Source organism: Mesoplodon bidens (assembly GCF_964165515.1).
Source record: "Mesoplodon bidens genome assembly, chromosome: 5".
NCBI lineage: Eukaryota > Metazoa > Chordata > Mammalia > Artiodactyla > Ziphiidae > Mesoplodon > Mesoplodon bidens.
Genome location: NC_138161.1, coordinates 49,835,062 through 49,849,626, shown reverse-complemented (window position 1 = coordinate 49,849,626; position 14,565 = coordinate 49,835,062). Strand labels below are relative to the sequence as shown.

The 14,565-nt window shown below is 42.3% G+C and overlaps 1 protein-coding gene across 1 annotated transcript; it reads right to left on the bottom strand.

Moving 5' to 3' along the window:
• Nucleotides 1-1,961: 1,961 nt before the first annotated feature.
• Nucleotides 1,962-13,523, bottom strand: NFKBIZ (NFKB inhibitor zeta). Its single transcript, XM_081235421.1, has 12 exons — nt 13,040-13,523; nt 10,528-10,667; nt 9,975-10,005; nt 9,749-9,852; nt 8,870-9,651; nt 8,064-8,169; nt 7,528-7,674; nt 7,272-7,335; nt 6,813-6,982; nt 5,814-5,924; nt 5,517-5,684; nt 1,962-3,235 (listed from the first exon to the last, which is right to left on the bottom strand). The coding sequence occupies exons 1-12, from the start codon at nt 13,326-13,328 to the stop codon at nt 3,182-3,184; spliced, it is 2,166 nt and encodes a 721-aa protein (XP_081091547.1). The 5' UTR covers nt 13,329-13,523; the 3' UTR covers nt 1,962-3,181.
• Between the last annotated feature and the right edge of the window lie 1,042 nt (nt 13,524-14,565).

Sequence of the window (14,565 nt, the reverse complement as noted above, 5' to 3'; positions counted from 1 at the left end):
AGAGCTAATCAATGAATTTGGTAAAATAGCAGGATACAAAATTAATGCACAGAAATCTCTGGCATTCCTATACACTAATGATGAAAAATCTGAAAGTGAAATTAAGGAAACACTCCCATTTACCACTGCAACAAAAAGAATAAAATATCTAGGAATAAACCTACTGGAGGAGACAAAAGACCTGTATGCAGAAAATTATAAGACATTGATGAAAGATATTAAAGATGCTACAAATAGATGGAGAGATATACCATGTTCTTGGATTGGAAGAATCAACATTGTGAAAATGACTCTACTACCCAAAGCAATCTACAGATTCAATGCAATCCCTATCAAACTACGACTGGCATTTTTCACAGAACTAGAACAAAAAATTTCACAATTTGTATGGAAACAGAAAAGACCCTGAATAGCCAAAGCAATCTTGAGAACGAAAAATGGAGCTGGAGGAATCAGGCTCCCTGACTTCAGACTATACTACAAAGTTACAGTAACCAAGACAGTATGGTACTGACACAAAAACAGAAATATAGATCAATGGAACAGGATAGAAAGCCCAGAGATAAACCCATGCACATATGGTCACCTTATCTTTGATAAAGGAGGCACGAATATAAAGTGGAGAAAAGACAGCCTCTTCAATAAGTGGTGCTGTGGAAACTGGACAGGTACATGTAAAAGTACGAATTGAGAACACTCCCTAACACCATACACAAAAATAAACTCAAAATGGATTAAAGACCTAAATGTAAGGCGAGGCACTATAAAACTCTTAGAGGAAAACATAGGCAGAACAGTCTATGACATAAATCACAGCAAGATCCTTTTTGACCCACCTCCCAGAGAAATGGAAATAAAAACAAAAATAAACAAATGGGACCTAATGAAACTTAAAAGCTTTTTCACAGCAAAGGAAACCATAAACAAGACCAAAAGACAACCCTCAGAATGGGAGAAAATATTTGCAAATGAAGCAACTGACAAAGGATTAATCTCCAAAATTTACAAGCAGCTCATGCAGCTCAATATCAAACAAACAACCCAATCCAAAAATGGGCAGAAGACCTAAACAGACATTTCTCCAAAGAAGATATACAGATTGCCAACAAACACATGAAAGAATGCTCAATGTCATTAATCATTAGAGAAATGCAAATCAAAACTATAATGAGACATCATCTCACACCGGTCAGAATGGCCATCATCAAAAAATCTAGAAACAATAAATGCTGGAGAGGGTGTGGAGAAAAGGGAACACTCTTACAATGTTGGTGGGAATGTAAATTGATACAGCCACTATGGAGAACAGTATGGAGGTTCCTTAAAAAACTAAAAATAGAGCTACCATACGACCCAGCAATCCCACTACTGGGCATATACCCTGAGAAAACCATAATTCAAAAAGAGTCATGTACCACAGTGTTCATTGCAGCTCTATTTACAATAGCCAGCACATGGAAGCAACCTAAGTGTCCATTAACAGATGAATGGATAAAGAAGATATGGCACATATATACAATGGAATATTACTCAGCCATAAAATGAAACGAAATTGAGTTATTTGTAGTGAGGTGGATGGACCTAGAGTCTGTCATACAGAGTGAAGTAAGTCAGAAAGAGAAAAACAAATACCGTATGCTAACACATATATATGGAATCTAAAAAAATAAAAATGGTCATGAAGAACCTAGGGGCAAGATGGGAATAAAGACACAGACCTAATAGAGAATGGACTTGAGGATATGCAGAGGGCGAAGGGTAAGCTGGGACAAAGTGAGAGAGTGGCATGGATATATATACACTACCAAATGTAAAATAGATAGCTAGTGGGAAGCAGCCGCATAGCACAGGGAGATCAGCTCCGTGGTTTGTGACCACCTAGAGGGGTGGGATAAGGAGGGTGGGAGGGAGGGAGACGCAAGAGGGAAGAGATATGGGAACATATGTATATGTATAACTGATTCACTTTGTTATAAAGCAGAAACTAACACACCATTGTAAAGCAATTATACTCCAATAAAGATGTTAAAAAAAAAAGAAAAAAAAATAAGAGAAATAAAGAAAGGTTTTTCATGAATCAAATTTATTACAAAGAATTAATGTACAATCAAAGCCATATACATTCCTCGGGGTATGCCAGAGATAAGCAAAATAATATTATTAGAATTAAAGTTACTAAAAAATTAGGCATTTATTTTCTGAATGGTAATATGAAACATCATGGTACGTTATCATTATTTGACAACAGAAAACCAGTAAAACATGTTTCAATATTGACTTTTTGTTGTTCTTATAAAGGTAAAACAAACATTCCAACAGAGCAAGTAAATCATAAACTCTAGAAAGTGAGTCATAAAAAGGTGTTCTTTAACAGCATGCAATTCCCTGCAAATAATGTATCTCATCTCAAAGCATATTTACAATTCAAACAGAGCTCTGCCAGCCACTAAAGGAACAACTCTCCATCTGTTTCATCTACAGAAATGGTGATTACACAGCTCCTTTGAATGCATATGATTTTTAAAAATAGTGAAAATCCACTTGTTCTTTTCTAGTTTATTGATTTACACATTTCAAATGTGGCCATGTTAATGACCAATGTACAAATATTTGTACAAATATTTTAAAAGACAAAAATAACAATTATATACAGTTTGCAAAGATCAAACTTTAACCATGGTACCCTCCATCTAGTCCAACGACTAGAGACTTTGCAACACCAATAACTATCAGGTACTGCATCAGGCCAAACGAAGCCTCAACACTACGTCCAGATTTATTTTTTAACTTCCAAATGCTTTCATTTTTCTTTAAAGAAAAAGTTTACAATTCACCTCCTTTTAAACTGGCAATAGCTACATAAGCAATGCCTTATGCCACAAATCAAAGCCTTCTCCTACCCAAAAGCTACTGTTAATTGAAGTCAATTTTACCACTCAGATTAAATTCAGATGTCTAGATCCCAGATACCCAGGTATGAAATATTAAAATCTGCCAAGAGAAATTAGATACTTTTCTTCTTTTCTTTTAACATAACCCACTATATAATAGTGAACTAAATATGTTTGTTTCATAGAAACAACTTACATTTGCCAATACAGAGCAAATGGTCTATGTACAGATACATTAGGACTGCCTAACTGACAGTGAGTATTGCTGACCAGGCTCCCAGCCAATGGAGCTAATACGGTGGAGCTCTCTGCTGAATGGACTTTCCCTTCAGGATACGTCGGATCTGGAAAGGAAACCAATAGGACTTGTGAGGGTTTTTTTTTCTATGATCAAAGTACCACATCTCCTTCAGTTTCTTTGTAAGTAAGTATATGAAGAAATATGCAACAGTATGTGTCAAGACTTTAAGGGGACAAAAAAAAAAATACTACAACTCCTTTTAAAGTTTACTACAGACCTGCTATAATGATCTTTGAGTACAAGAAAGTAAAGCATCTCCATTAAAAATTATCTGAGGCCGGCCTTCCCTGGTGGCGCAGTGGTTGAGAGACCGCCTGCCGATGGAGGGGACACGGGTTTGTGCCCCGGTCCGGGAAGATCCCACATGCTGCAGAGCGGCTAGGCCCGTGAGCCGTGGCCGCTGAGCCTGCGCGTCCGGAGCCTGTGCTCCGCAATGGGAGAGGCCACAACAGTGAGAGGCCCGCGTACCGCAAAAAAAAAAAAAAAAAAAAAAAAATTATCTGAGGTTGAAAATCTCCAAAAGTTTAACTAAGACCTATATTCTTTTCCTAATCTTTACTCCTGTTATTTCTGAGAACATTTAATATTTAACGCAGTAATCATGGTTATTATAATACCTCACCTACCTTGATGTCAGCCTCAACCAAGAACCGAGAGCCCACGTTATACACACAAGTAAATTATAATGTCCTTCGAGTCAAGATAACTGTCATGACATCCAAGAATTAAAGCATCTGTGCATGACTGTATGGATCACAGGAAACCCCCAGGCTCACTCAGAGTCTAGTAATTGATTTTATACCCCAGCCTGACAAATTTTATGATCTGTCTCTCAGCCCACAGCAGATTAGAAGCAACAAATTAGAAGAAAGAAGACTGGAGTAAGGGATGCAATTGACAGCTGCTAAAAGGAGACACAATGACCATGGTCTGACAATAAAAGCAAAGGAAAAGACCCTCCCTCCACACACAGAGACACAAAAAAACACAAAAGCAGGAAGGAGAGCAATCCAAGAACATTTAGCAAAGAGTCAAGCAGCTCTCCATGCTCAATACTCCCTGAGAACATCACTCTATGACTGCACACCACAAACAGCAAACTAGAAGTGAACAGTGCACTTAGGACTCTGCCATTTACTATTTAATGATGGTCCCTATGCCTGGACCCACTCTGAGTCTCAGTCTTCCCAGCTGAACCTTCACCCTGCAAAGTTTTCCTAACTATTAAGTGATATAATATACAGGAAAACTCTACAAATCATCAAGTGATTCATTTTAAGCTATAAAGAGCTCCACAAATATGAGTTACTATAATATTATGGTCATAGCGAGGGCTGTAAATCAAAGGCAAGGCTAAATTGCATTCCATATATTTTATTTTGTGATTATTAAAGTATGTAACGACCCACAGCCACAATCTCTTGTTTCCTCCAGGGAAAGAGTTTCATCAAAAATACTTTAAGTTCTTCCAAACGTATGGACACCAAGGGGAAAACTGGCGGGGGTGGGTGGGTGGGATGAATTGGGAGATTGGGATTGACATATATACACTAATATGCATAAAATGGATAACTAATAAGAACCTGCTGCTTAAATAAATAAATAAAATATTTTAAGTTCTTAAAAAGAGTCAGTTCTTGTTATCAAGAAAAGTTTAGTCATATGAAACTGTTCAATCCCCAAATATAATATATTGGGTTGGCCAAAAAGTTCATTCAAGTTTTTCAAAACAGCTTACAGCAAAAACCGAATGAACTTTCTGACCAATCCAGGAGAATCATATGATGAGAAAAGCATAATTTTATTTAAAGTATAAAATATTTCTAGGTTCTAAATTACATAAATAACCTTCCCATTTTTTATTTAGGATCAGTTAGATAGAAATCATTGTTAACAGCTAATGTTTACTGAGCAGCACCCACTTATGTGCCTGGGACTATTCTGAATACTCTACAAATACTGACTCATTTAATATGCACAATATTTGAAGGCTCATCACTTACTCACAAAACTAAGATTCTCTTTCTTTAGTATGTGCAGGAACCTTGGTTCCTCCTCTTTCATCAACTTCCAAATGTCAAACCATTCTGACTTAGCCCAAACCCAAGTTTGTGTCTTGGAAGACCCATTTGGGGTCCATGGATAAACCCTCAAATTTCTTACTCTTCCTTTGGAGACAAAGCAATTGACTCTAAAGGGCTACAGTGACCACTGTTGAGACACAGATGTTGATAAAGCCCACCTGAAGAGTGCCAGCTGGCCCCTGCCCCTTATGTTTCGGAACAATGCCTAAAAGTATTTCTTCTCCCTTCTGTGGCCCTCACCTGTTCTCCCACAGGGCCATCAGGAACCAAATGTACTGGCTGTTCGTTCTCCAAGTTCCGAGTACTTGGGTCTGCTCCCTTCCTCATCAATAGGCGGACTGCATCCAACTGTGTCACCCGATATTGCAGGCTGGCAGCAACATGGAGGGCGGTGTTTCCATTGTAAGCCTAAAGACAAAGAGACAAACAACACCCATCAGGAAGGAAGACTTTCATGAAAGCAGCTCAAAAGCTTGAAGAAGGTATAAAGAAGGTTATTCCAACTCTTGCGCAGTTCTTGAACACTTCTAAAAGTACCTTTGCATTCACAAAAGACAGGCAACTGGGCAGTTCCAAAAAGAGGCGAATGAGTTCCAGATTTGCTTCTTCAGCTGCCAAATGCAGGGCTGTGCGGCCACTTTTACGATCCTTGTCAAAGGCAAGGGGGGGAAAAAAATGAACATCCAGAAACCATGCCCTGGGTATGCTTCTCACCCAGTCTCTCATATGTCTGACTCACCCTTGGAGACTCACTCGGAGTGCCCCCTTCTCCATAAACCCTTCCTTCAACCCAAGCTCCATGTAATCTCTCATTCCTCCTAACTCCCTTTTATCACATGTACCCTTGTATACCGGGTGGCCATAAAATATAGAAACATAGACTATACTGTTTTATCATGTGCTGTAATATAATAAATCATTTACTGTGTATTCGCCTATGTTTCCAGACTTGGTGGCCACCCTGTAGACTTATAATTAGCTATATCTCTCACCATTTCTACTAGACAGTAAGCTCCCCAAGGACCCAAGTGGCTTATGATTTAGGTATTTTCCCCTAGGGCCCCTAACTCAGTACCTCAGCCTTGTACATAGCAAATACTCAGCAAATAAACCTCAAATTTAAAGATAATAAAATATTTTCCAGTTTAAAAAACAGAAGATTAAGTCCAGATCCAACAACAATGAACAAACCCTTACAAAATGCACTACCTTTAGTATCTGTGTATAACAATGGAAGCAAAATGGAAATATCAATTTCAAGCATTTTATTTTCCTTTCAAATAAAGACATTCATTTCACAGCTAAATGATCTTTTGAATAATAATCCATAGATTAAAAGCAAATCAAGAAAGCAGATGAGGTGATCTTTTAAAATCTAAGCTTAACTATCCATACATTGCTACTCCATTAATTTAAAAAGATGGCAAAAATAAAATAAAAAGGGGGAAAAGTTTTAATCTATACTTGGGAAGAAGGTCTTCGGCTATAACCACGTCTCTCCCACATCCCATTTCCAAACTCTTCTGTGAATTTTACCTTAGCTTCCACTGTGGCTCCCATTTGAATCAGACACTTAATTGTATCAACTAGACTCTTATTCTTCAGCAAAAGCTCCTGAACTTCAGGTGAATGGGGCTGTTGATTTCTCTGGAGTTCGTGAACCACAGCATTGTGGGCCACAACTGCACAGTGTAGAGGGGTCAGGCCTAGAAAAAAGCATAAGAAAGCAGTGGTCAAGCATCCCATCAATTCATTTATTTGTTCTGTAACTACAAACCTGGAGGGTGGCCTCTCACATGACCTACATATGGGCTCCACAAGGACTAGTGAGGTCATCTGAGTAATCCCTCCATTGGGTCTTAGTGCTAATTTTATCTATAGAATATTTTAGCTTTAATTACCTCCCTTCCTTATTGGTGTTGAACTTAGTGCCCTTAGAATTAATGGGCCCCTCTCTCTGAATGTTTTTCACCCAATAATGCGTCGATCACTTACCATCATAGTTAGTTGCCTCCAGATCCACAAACTGATTGCTCCCCACTGCTCCCTTCTGAATTGCCTGCAGAATTTAAAAACAGACATCTATCAGCAAAAGACAAACTACACAAATACTTATCTACCAGTGTTCCAAGAAAGGAGTAAGTCAACTCAAAAGAGAGCATTGCAACAGGCAATCTACATCCAACTCCTAATATCCAAGCTGTACCCCTTTGGCCCTGTGGTAATGGAGGCCTGGCTCGCTGCCTCTTACCTGAAGCACCTGGGAGTGGCCCTTCTCAGCACAAACATGCAGGGGGGTTCTTCCCCAGCAGTCAGTCGTATTCACCTGGGCCCCGAGGTTCACCAGATCCTGCACGATGAGGTGCTGATTGGCAGCCACTGCCACCTGAAAGGCACTCTGTGGACATTCAGAGGAAAAAAATATTTTTTAAAACCCATAACACTATAGTAACAAAGAATATGAACCTAAACTAAGACCGAGGGGAAAAAAACCCACATAGAGAAAATAAATCCTGTTAATAAGCAATAAGATACTGTAACACAAGGAAACTAAAATAAGCTTAGGGTGCAGCTTTATTATATCCAGTTAGTCTTTGGTCAAATAACTACAAAGTTAACGTTAATAACTTCAAGGTTGGCAGTGACAAAGAGTCAACATTCAGAAGTTAATATTAACTAAACTCTCTTGGTCTGGAACTCTGAAATGATCTACACATAAATATGAGACCGGCCGTCATCTTGTCCCCATGACCACACTTTGCCATTTCCCTCTGTCAAGATCCTCACCTGTCCATTGTGCTCTTTAATATCCAGCATGTGAAGCGCATTCATCTTTCTTGCAAGGACATAGGAAAGTGCCCTTCTCCCCTGGGCAACAGCAATATGGAGGAACCTGGGGGAAAAAAAAGTAAAAGAAAAGAAGTGAATTATTTCTTATTTCACTAAGTTCATCCTTTTTAAAAAAAAATTCTTCCTTTAACCCCTTTCTTGATATGTTGGTGTACTCAAACAGTACAGAGCATAATTTGTCTTTTCTGCTATGCTGACAATACATCTGAGTTGCAACAAGATGAATTAGGTTACCAGAAAAAAGAAGTACGCCAGGCACCATGCTGATTGCTTTAAATCCATTATTTTTAATGTTCATAAAAACCCACTGAGGGAGGTATTATCATTTTACATGCCCAGAAACTGAGGCATAGAGAGGTTAAAGAACTTGCCCAACACCACAAAGACGTCAGGACAGATCAGTATTCAATCTACAAATCAACTCACAGTTGATCATGACCAACTAACCATGACCTAACTGATTTTGCTCTACAGACACAATCTATGCTAATCTTTCAAAACCAATTATTCAAAGACACGTACATTTTTATTAATTTAGAACAGGTAATTTGTTCAGCCAGGAAAAAAAAAGAAAGGAAAGCTCTCGCTTGAAATATGAGCGATCATGCTACGCCCACTAGTCATCTTGTTTAGCCAACCACTTACTCAGATCTAAGCTGGCATCCCCTAGAGAAATTCTGTGCCCACTGTGTCCAGCAAGCATGGCTTACCAAATTAGCTCAATGAGATAAAGGGATACTCACGTGTCACCATCTGCATCCTTTGAAAGAAACTGGTCTTGGGAGATATGTGCCAATTTGCTTTCTTCCTGCTCTACTTGCCACTGAAAAAATGACTTCCCTAACTGTGTGGTGTTCATTGGATTTCCGATGATGCTCGGGAAGGGCGGTGGTGTGTTTAAAGGGGCAGAGCCTGCATCATGCCTCGCCAGGGCCTCACAGGCACTGTGTGGCATCATGTTGAAGTTCTGCACGTGGGCATCATTTTGCTGCTGAACGCTGGGGGCAGTCTGTGGGGGAACAGCAATGTTCTCAGATTCCCTGGGATCACTTAGAAGGGATGCAAAACTTTGGTTCGAGCAGAACTGTGGTTCTTGACCATCAAAGATGTTTGGTTCATAGCTGGGGGACTGGGAAGTTCTGGAATAAGGACTGTATTCCAGAGCTGGGTTGTGGGTGTAGTGCTGTGGCGGCAGCTGCTGCACGTTCTGGTTCTGTGGAGAATACTGGTACATGGAAGCCTGATCCATCATGTGTGGGGAGCTGCTGACTTGGAAGGGTTGGTATTTCTGAGGTGGAGAGAAGACCTGCCCTCCGTGGAAGTCCTGACGCTGCTCGTGGGGGGAGCTCGGAGGGACCCCCACAGGGCTCATCCAGCTAACTTGGACAGTGTTCAGGGAAACCAGGCTGCATTCATTCTTAATGTTGATAATGCTCTGAAGCAGATCAGCACTGCTGCCCTGTTTGGATTCATTGTGATGGACATCTTCCATGCTTTCCGCGGGTGTGGGTGTTTGAGGTGGCGTCTGGAAAGGGAGAAAAAATAAGTTGCGCACTCCCTTCCAAAATTATTCCAGGAATAATTTCCAAAGGGGATTCAGAGGAAAATAGTGAGATACGTACCAAAAACTGGGTATGTAACAAAGCTGGTCTTTTGCAAGCTGGTCCATCAGACAATAAATCAGGGCCTTTCCTTTTCCCACTATATGATACTGTGTTCTTCAATTCTATACCCAAGAAAGGAATATGGAATCTGTGATAATTTTATTTCACAAATTTTTACCCATAATTACACTACACTGTTTTACCCTACAGCCCCCATGATATTACAAATAGAGGTAACTCTTACCTGTGAATTGCTCTCTGTTCACACCTTGTGTCTATCAGGAAAAAAAGTTTCCAATTTAGTGTGTGATAAATGGTTTCCTGATTAACATGCATCAACAAACAGACTTATCTCTACCCCTCTTTACAGTTCACCATAAACCTCTGACATGGCTATTCTAGCAATATTTATTTTCTATGTTAATTTCCATCCTATCTTGCAACTTCCCCCGTTTGCACTTTCACCTTAGTTCAACTCAGGTTAAGATAAAATTAATAAGGCCACTTGAGTTTTCCCTTTCTAGTCAAAATGGTTCATTTTAACTGAGCCACATTAATTTCCTTGCCCCCAACTTGCCTTCATTTATTTATTCATTAAATTTCTCTTGCACACCTGCCAAGTGCCTAGCAGTGGGCGAAGTAACAGCAATATAGCAGACAGCAGGACAAATATGTTCTCTGTCCTATGGACTTTGTGGTCTACAAAAGACTTGCCCAACCTAGGTTAGCAGAGAGTAATAACACTGACAGGCTAACCTCCCTACCCCCCAACCCAAAAGAAATAAATTAGGTGCCACCTTAAAATCATCGACAGCTTGTCCGGAAGCCTTCTGTTTATGACTTCGGATGTGCAACAGGAGTTCCTTCACTGAGTTCTTCACGCGAACACCTTGAAAGGGTCCTCTCTGCTGCCTTCCAACCCCCATATGGGGCTCAACTGTTCAAAAAACAAAACATATCCCAATTAAGTGTCTTCACAGACATGAATATTAATAATCTCAAAAGCATAGCTATCCAACGTGATGAAGTTCCCAACTAACAGACCACAAAGCCTCTTCAACTCGCTTGCCTGATACCTTTCCCCACCAGGAAGCCTAAGGAATTAAAGCTCATAAAAATATCGTTTCAGGGAACCCCAGAGCCGAGAGATAAACCCAAATTAATTCTCTGTCTCTCAGCCCTATCCACCCATGAGACAGGATCACAGATTTTGCCACCCTGACTCTCATAAATCTGTAATTATTCTAAACTTTTGAAAAACCTTGGGGGAGCAAGGAATAACTGATGAATTTTTAGCTGTTCAAACCAAATGCTTTATGTCCACACAGAAATTTTAAAGTCTATCAATTCCACTCACCTAAGAAGGTACAAAACAAACTTCTTCCAAAGATCTCAATGTACCAAAGCCTAACATTTAACGATGTCTCAGTTTATTATTTCCCTCAGTTCAGCTACGCCAAGAAAGCTACATAAATTCACTGAGCTTAAACGCATTTCCACACATGCACACAGGATTTCCCCTCACCGACTGTTTTTGGATTGTTCACATAGGCCTTCTAAGTAAAAAGGAAATAATCTCATTTCATATTTAAGCTTTAAAATACACTTTAAAATGCAGTACATGAGGGCTTCCCTGGTGGCGCAGTGGTTGAGAGTCCTCCTGCCGATGCAGGGGACACGGGTTTGTGCCCCGGTCCGGGAGGATCCCACATGCCACGGGGCGGCTGGGCCCGTGAGCCGTGGCCGCTGAGCCTGCGCATCCGGAGCCTGTGCTCCGCAACGGGAGAGGCCACAACAGTGAGAGGCCCGCGTACTGCAAAAAAAAAAAAAAAAAAATGCAGTACATGAGTACAGCATTCTCCTCTGACCACTACTATGTCACAACCTCTTGGGATGAGTTGAACACAAAGTAAACACACAAAGAGTCAGGAAATGAATAATTCAGCAACTCCATTGAGAGTGGAAAAAAATAAGATGGGACAAAAAACAAGGCATAATTTTAAATATATAGATATATACACACACACACACATATATATATATATATATATAATCAAACACATGAGAGAAACAACTCAACGATAGAGCAAACTAAACACTAGTTAGTTTTATGCTTAAGTCTAAGGATATCTTGCCAGAATCTAACACGGCATTTCTCTGGAATGACAGTAGTTAATAACTCAGCGTCACAGGGAGAAAAATTCAGTTTCAGAAATCCCCTATGGTAAACCAAACAACTAACAAAATAGTTTCAGCCAGATGAAGGCCAAATGTGGAGAAAAAAACGGGTCTAAATACACACACAATTTTGGCATTTGCTACACACTTAACATACAGGGAGCATGTTATACAACCGAGTGGTTTAAATCACTTTTTTAAATAAAAATGACAAATCACATTTTAAACTAAAACACAAGCAAAACAGGAGTGGCCAGCCATGGGGAATACCTGAAAGAGAACACTCTTTAAAATCATGCTGATTAGATTTTCCAAAATTTGAGATTATCTAGACGTTCTTTGGTTCACCTACAGCGGCATCCTGTTTTCCTCCAAATTATGCAACTCCGTTCATTAAGAAAAGAAACTAACAATTCACAGCCGCAGAACGGAAACGTTACGCCTTTCTCTGCTACAGATGGCTCAACCATTCTAAAGCACACAAAACAAAGACCGAAGAAATTCTGGGCAGACTTCGGAAAATCACAGACTCAAGGTATAAACTGGTTTTCAGTCCAGCTTCACCTTACATCTTAATAATATCGGTTTCTTTTCTTTATAAAGTCCTTTTACTTAAAATTTCCACAAATACGTACTTAGGAAGAAATAAATCACAACCTTCAACCCAGTACCCAAACCCTTATCGCCGGCTACAGCCTTTCACTAAAACAGCCACAAGAAAAAGGTACACCTACATCAGATCCAAAACCTCGCCATAGTATGTGAATTATAGCTTAATAAAAGTGTTTTTTTTTAAAAAAAAAAAGAGAGAAAACCCAACGTGGTCCATTCCCCCCACCCGAAGTCAGAGCTGTGTGTTTCAAGCTACCAGGCCAGCTAGACGGCGCCCAGATTTCACAGACGGTCAAAGGGCATGGAGTGATATTCAACGCCCAGCACGGGGCAAGGCATCCAGTAGTGGCCTAATAATGATGGCCACTGTGATTATGTACCGCCGCTAAAGCAGGCGCCGAGGCCACCTAACACCTGGCCGAGGTACTTCGCTTCTGGGCGGCCCAGAGCCCCCCTCCCCGCGGGTGGGCCGCCCGCAAACGGGGGTCCTGGGGCCGCCCCGCCGGGGCCAGTGGGTACCTTGCAGCCGCTCGGCACGGGCGCCGCCTCTCGGCCGGGACTCTACCGCCCCGCAGGAGGACACGGACGAGGCGGAAGAGAAGTCGGAGGAGTCGGAGCCGGGCGAGCCGGGCGCCGAGGGCCCAGACGACGAGAAGCCGGCGTCGCAGGCGCCGGGGGCGGCGGCGGGCGGCGACGCGCCGTAGAAGTAGGACAGGTTGAGCGGGCTGGTCATGAGGCCGCAGTCGCCGGCCGCGTCCAGCAGCCCCTCTCCGCCGCGGCTGTCGTCCAGCAACTTGTCCACGATCATGCTCCCGGGCTCGGCTCTCGGGGACCCCAGACACCTGCGCCACCGGTTCGCTGCGCGCGTCTGCCTTCCGACTGCGGCTGTGGCTGTGATGGATTCGGGGACCTATCGGCTGGAGGACGGCGCGGGCACGGGCGTGGTCCGGAGGTGCCCGACTATTTAACCGGCCTTCGAGGCCAGGGGCGGAGAGAAGAGGCCACCGCCTCGCCGGCCTCCCCCGCGCCCGGCCGGGCCATTGGCGGCGTCGGGGTAGCCTCCCGGCCACTCCTCCGGATGCGCCCCGTTTCCAGTAAAATGTACAGGATGAGGCAATGTGCCCTCCGCCCTCGCTCCGCCCTCGCTCCGCCCTCCCGGCCCCGCCCAGACCGACCGGTTGTTTTCCTGCCCTTCACCTAGAAACCCCGATGGAACGCGGCCTCCTGGCCCTCGGACCCCCGCCCTGGCCGCCCGACGACGGATGTCGGGGCCGGCGCTGCCTCGGCGCGCTCCCAGCCTGGCCTAGGCACCCGGGAAGAGGGTGCGTGGCGTGGGCCTCGCCCGCATTGTGCGGCGAGGAGGCAGGAGGCGGCGGTGGGAACAGGTTGGCCTGGTTCCGTGGCGTAGGAAAGTGCTGGAAGGTGTGCGCCGCGCAGCCCTCCCGCCGCCCTGCGCCGAGCTTTTCGCCAGCCCCAGCCAAGACGTCTCCCAGGCAAGGAATCTCCGGGAGGTTCTTAAGGGCCCGTCTCCTCTCGGTTTAGTAAGCGTTTGCCAACGTACCTTTTGGCCAAATCCCAAACTGAAAGAGATGTTGAAGCCATTTTTTTCTGTCCTCAAATTATAATCCGGTCAACAATTTTTTTTTTTTGGGTGCAGCCCAGGAATAAAAAGCGGTGTCCTGTAAACTTCCATACTGAAACAAATACGTCTTAGCAAAATGACAAGTTTACATACATGTATGTGTCTGTATTTACATATATGTAATTTCTTTATGCTGCATAACTGTCCATTGTGTCGGATAAGCACAGGAATTTTGCTCTTTCCTATCTTAAATACTTTAATGGAGTTACACAATTTTTGTAGTGAAGTCCAATTACTTACTAAAACCGTGGCTAGGAGATAGCAGGAACTAAAGATGAATGATTATGTCTGTGCTTTCAAGTACATTATAATCTTTTAAGAATGATAAGGTAAGTACACACATGCTATATTAAAAGAAACCGATTATGATTAAATATCATGAGGGATACAAAGTTCAGCGAGT

Excerpts from the sequence above, each read along its gene's own strand:
- NFKBIZ (XM_081235421.1), bottom strand. The coding sequence starts at position 13,328 with ATGATCGTGGACAAGTTGCTGGACGACAGCCGCGGCGGAGAGGGGCTG. Across the intron at positions 9,853-9,974 it reads GAACAGAGAGCAATTCACAG|AATTGAAGAACACAGTATCA; the intron begins GTAAGAGTTACC and ends TCTTGGGTATAG. Across the intron at positions 7,336-7,527 it reads GCCACTCCCAGGTGCTTCAG|GCAATTCAGAAGGGAGCAGT; the intron begins GTAAGAGGCAGC and ends TAAATTCTGCAG.